The sequence below is a fragment of the Cryptomeria japonica genome, chromosome 9, assembly GCF_030272615.1.
Source record: "Cryptomeria japonica chromosome 9, Sugi_1.0, whole genome shotgun sequence".
In the NCBI taxonomy this organism is placed as follows: Eukaryota; Viridiplantae; Streptophyta; class Pinopsida; order Cupressales; family Cupressaceae; genus Cryptomeria; species Cryptomeria japonica.
In genome coordinates this window covers 588108306-588113323 of record NC_081413.1, presented here as the reverse complement: position 1 = coordinate 588113323, position 5018 = coordinate 588108306, and the positions used below count along the sequence as shown (strand labels likewise).

Below are 5018 nucleotides of genomic sequence, written 5' to 3'. Positions count from 1 at the left end.
TATAGCGGGTATTCACTAAAAGAATTCAAATTGGTTGAATATTATAGACAATAATGTCACACAAAATATAATAATGTTAATTAGACTAATAATTTAATTTAATTTGTAGAAGATTTTGATTCATTATATTTTTAATCATTTAAGGAATTTTTTATGACTTATTCTATTAATGATATCATTGTCTTCATTTTCAATGCTACTTATTGAATGCACTTTGTCTTATTTAAATACATATAATTAAAATATTTATAAATGTAAATTATTATTTGAATTTTTTTTACGAAATAAAATGAATCTATAAAGTAAATAATACATGGGATAATTAATTTGAAGCACAATGAAAATTTGGTAGGATGGATTCGTTCTTTGATTTGCAATTTTTTTAACAAGAACACTAATATGATTAAATTGAGGTTATGCACCCTCTACTACTATATTTATATCTAGAATATGTTGGAATGAAGGAACATTGAGGGGGGAGGGGGTGGGTGGATCAGTGTTCTACAAACTTTGATATTATTAATCTATTCCTTTAACCATTTAATGCATTTAACCAAAATAAACATGCAAGAACATAAAATGAACAAACACAACACCATAGTACAAGGATTTTATATGTGGAAGCCGTGTTAGGGGAAAATCCACGGTACGGATGAACCGACAAAATGAGTATACTCAAATAAAGGTTTCACAATGGCAATGCACATGCATTTAGGCATACTGCTTAGAGCTCACTTCTCAAAAGGAGGGTCATTGCCTAAAAAATCATTAACTAAAGATAACTGAAATGTCCGAACTGAAGAACAACATATACAAGTTCCCAAGTAGAGTTTCATTTAAGCACAATACACCGATTTCTTACACTTTATCTCTTACTTCTCTGTCAGGTTGTTCATCTATGAATTTGAAGCATAGATATCTATCCTGCGCATGTGAAACTGCGCACAATCGATCACCAACACCTTTTTTTATGCTTAAAATGATTAAAAAAATTGATTATATATATCCACAACATGAAATCATATCCATCGCTAGTTGGCTCAAGAACACTTAGAATATTATTGAAACATGTATGAACTGTGGACTACATTCGAGCACAAAACATCTCGGATCACAAAACCAATCACCAAAACTGCTCCATCAAATCTGCACAACGATCAACTACACAAGTTGGCTTGTCCTAGACTGACAGACCGGAAGCCGGTACTCAGAGGCTTGCATCATGCACACCAATCACCACCAGAGACCAAAACTCTGGAATAATATGTTCCAGACATCCATCTACCTTCCTTCAGATCCACAACATAAAATGGTAACCTGAAATGAAATCCCGACATAAATATTGAACACTGTCAGATGCTGTGTCTTAGGCTTGCCGAACTTAAGCAAATTACCAATAAAACTTCCGATATGATCAAATGAAGTTATGCGAATGGGATCACGGACTTGGGTTGCCATCAATGACAACACCTGATAACCTGTGCAGTGTCCATTGCAAATAGAATATGCATTTGGTATTTACCAATAAATAGTAATTCTTGGTCAGTGCTAATAAGAAAAATAAAGGTGTTGCATTTGAATATGTATGGTTTTAAACAAAAAAGAACAAATTACTTCTTGCATCATCAATTTTAGGTTATATTTAACGAGATGACTTTTGTAAAGGAGAAAGAAAAAAAAACTGGAAGACATAAGCCTAGAATTAAATTAAATTTGGCACAAATTTTACAGCACATTTGAGATATAATTTGTAACATATTTTGAAAGGAAGTAAATACCTTATAAAATATGGAGGAGTAAGTCCATAAGATGCTCCTAAAAGAAGATTGTGTAAAAACTATTTGATATCTTCTGGTTTGTGTTCAATAGTTTTAAAAGGGAGCATCGTTACATGTTTCATTAGAAAGATAAGCCTAAAACCAATGCAATTAATTTTATTATCGCATTATGACAACAACTTGCCAATTATTTGGCATGTAAATGGTAATGAAAAATCTATCCCACAATGCGAGTGTGTCTTGAAATGTTTGCAAGATCGCATTTTCTTGTTGAGAGGCAAAGTTGAAATGAACTCATCCTTAAGTCCTTTTTTCATTTGAAGCAAATATAAAGTGAGTGTGTTGGAGCACACTTAGGTTATAACTCACTCGTGTTATAATTCACTCAAATGATTATGCACTTGTGTTATGTTTATTAGGGTACGAAGAAATGGCATGGTAACCTTTTAGTTACCCATGTTTTTGAAATTACCCATTACATGTAAGGGATGTAAATCAATGTTTGTATTATTCGTGTTAACTTTTCCCTAGTGAAAATGTTTAATTGATCTTGTATTGTGTCATTCACTTGGTATAAGATATGAAGCTGCATGGTATCGTATTCTCATGTTGTAAGCACAAGTTGAATCATTTATATACATTGAATTATATATATTTAAAAAGGTTCATATTTTTTTAGATAGTTAAAATTCCCTTGCACATTTCAACCTAACATTTCTCACAATTTCATCAATTCACATCATAATCCTTTACCAGATACTCACTAACTAACGAAAAATAATATTTAATTCTTTAGACCATCTTTCCTCACATATTAATTAGGAAAATCATAGTTGTTTAATTAATTGAGATAGCTCCCCATCATAATTAGTTAATTAAATCATGTTTAAATGTTTACATTAACATTCCTTCATCACTAAGTAATTAGATGATTTATTCTATCTAATTAATTAGGGTAAGGCACGTTCATCTCCTCATTTTAAGAATAAAATAATGCATTTCTACCTCAACACTAAAATGCAAAAAACAATCTTTCACATCTCCACACTCAATTCAAGTTCAATATTTATTATCCTCCTATGAGGGACCCAGACGTGTGTAAATGTCCTCTCTCCATATGAGACAAGTTTATCTCAACCCTTCATTTCACGATTTGATCGCCTTCATCCAATTACATTCTCTTCAGGCCTCAACTTTATTGCATCTCATTTCCCAATTACAATAAAGCTATTATCACTTACATTCACTTGATCTAATCATATACTCCATATTTGAATACTACTTATCCTTTCCCACATACAAGAAAATCCTAGACTCCAATCTAAGACATGATCTCTACCATCCATATCTTGACAAACTATCCAAATCTAGAGGTGCTTCAAAGATCGTTATTTTACTTGTCTATGGTCAAACAAGGTGGCATACATATCAGCATTTTCATTATAATTAGGGATTGAGTATCTTCGGATTCTCAAATGAATGTAAAAGATAAATTAATTTATTAAATTCATTAGTGTGTTAAATAATACATCTAACTTCTCGAACTCTCATCATATTAATTGATATCTACTCACCTATTGTACCATTTTAAAAACGGAAAACTTAGTAATAACCATTGATATATTAAAGATTAGACATGGTCTCTATATTTTATTTTAAATTTTCTTTAATACATATTATAATTATTTAAATTTAAATTACTTATTATAAATAATTGAAATGCAAATGGAAAGAAATTGCCATGTTCATAGATAATATTCAGTTGCTTGCCTACGCACATCTGAAGATATTCATTGTCCAGCTCCAACATCGTATGAATTCTAATGAGAGTGGAGCGAGGAAGCTTCCAGAACAATAGTAAAACATTCAAAACGTGTGATGAGGATCCGGTCAGTGTGATAAAGTGAGTCAGTAGGTACCTAGTAAAGTCCAAATGCTTTGGTAATTTTAACTGGTTTTTTTTTGTGGCGAATCTTTTGTTTTCTGTGCCTGCTTCGAAAGTCAGTCAATGAGAAAGGGCACGTTACTTTGAGTAAAAAATGAAAATCAGTTCACAAGAAAGATTAGTAATAGAGCTCTTGCTATTCACTCTATAAATACCATACATACATCTTCTCATACACAACACCACACCAAACGAACGAAGGCAAGCATTTCGAAGAAGAGTTTTTGTAGAAATCTTGAGATAAAGAGAAGAGAAGAGAAGATGGTGGCAGGAAGTTTCAGTATTGAAATAGAGTCTCCAGTGGAGGCAAAAAGGCTGTGGAAAGCAACTGTGGACACCCACAACTTATTGCCAAAGCAAGCACCAGGCCTCATATCGGGCATCACACTTGTTCAAGGTGATGGAGGAGTTGGTACCATTCGACATGTTAATTTCACTGCTGGTAAGTAACATTTAGGATTGGTTTCACTATTCTAAACTTGCATCATGTTTAAATTGTGCGTCCCAATTTAACAGCTGAAGATATTGTTTTTCGATGAAGTTTTGAATCATAAGAACCAGAGACATTGTTAGTAATAATACGATATGAAATTGTAATTGCTATTGCAGCCAACAAGGATTTTAGCTATATGAAAGAGAAAGTGGACTTAGTTGACGAGGCCAACCTGGTTTATGGTTACAGCCTTGTGGAAGGAGGAATGTTGGGGGAAAAGGTAGCGTCAGTAAGCCACAAGATTAAATACACCCCTAAACCAGGGGGTAATGGTGGATGCATTACCACATTTACCTGCAACTACGATAGCCTACCTGGTATTACCCAGGATGAAGCCAAAATTGAGGAGATCAAGGCCAACAACACTGGTTTGTTCAAGCAGGTGGAGGAATATCTTATCGCCAATCCCAATTTATACTGCTAAATTGAGTATCAAGATCTCAGTGGCAGCAGTGTCAGTGTCACTTAATAATATCTCATACTGATGATGATAATAGGGAGGGTTGCACTATTTGTCAATGGCAGTAGTGCCACTTAGATATACTTCAATAGGAAGATGCATGTCCTAGGCCTGTTAGCTGGGTCTAACTATGTTGGCTTAGATTTTGGGTTTCCAATTTCAGCCTCCTCGCAATTGATTAGACAAAAAACTTTGTGTTTTTGCTGTAATAATGAGCTAAAGGTCGATGCTTTCTTTTAAGTGTTCAATTATGGTTTTACAATTTTGAAATAACTGTCAATCGAGCACTATCATGGAGGTTAACTACCTTTCGATATAGAATGGAATGGTGATTTCTTCTCT

At 33.3% G+C, this 5018-nt stretch overlaps 1 protein-coding gene across 1 annotated transcript; it reads left to right on the top strand.

Annotated features, from left to right (window-relative positions):
- Nucleotides 1-3918: 3918 nt before the first annotated feature.
- Nucleotides 3919-4781, top strand: LOC131858637 (major strawberry allergen Fra a 1.07-like). The gene is made up of 2 exons (XM_059211930.1): nt 3919-4165; nt 4333-4781. The coding sequence occupies exons 1-2, from the start codon at nt 3985-3987 to the stop codon at nt 4638-4640; spliced, it is 489 nt and encodes a 162-aa protein (XP_059067913.1). The 5' UTR covers nt 3919-3984; the 3' UTR covers nt 4641-4781.
- Nucleotides 4782-5018: the final 237 nt, after the last annotated feature.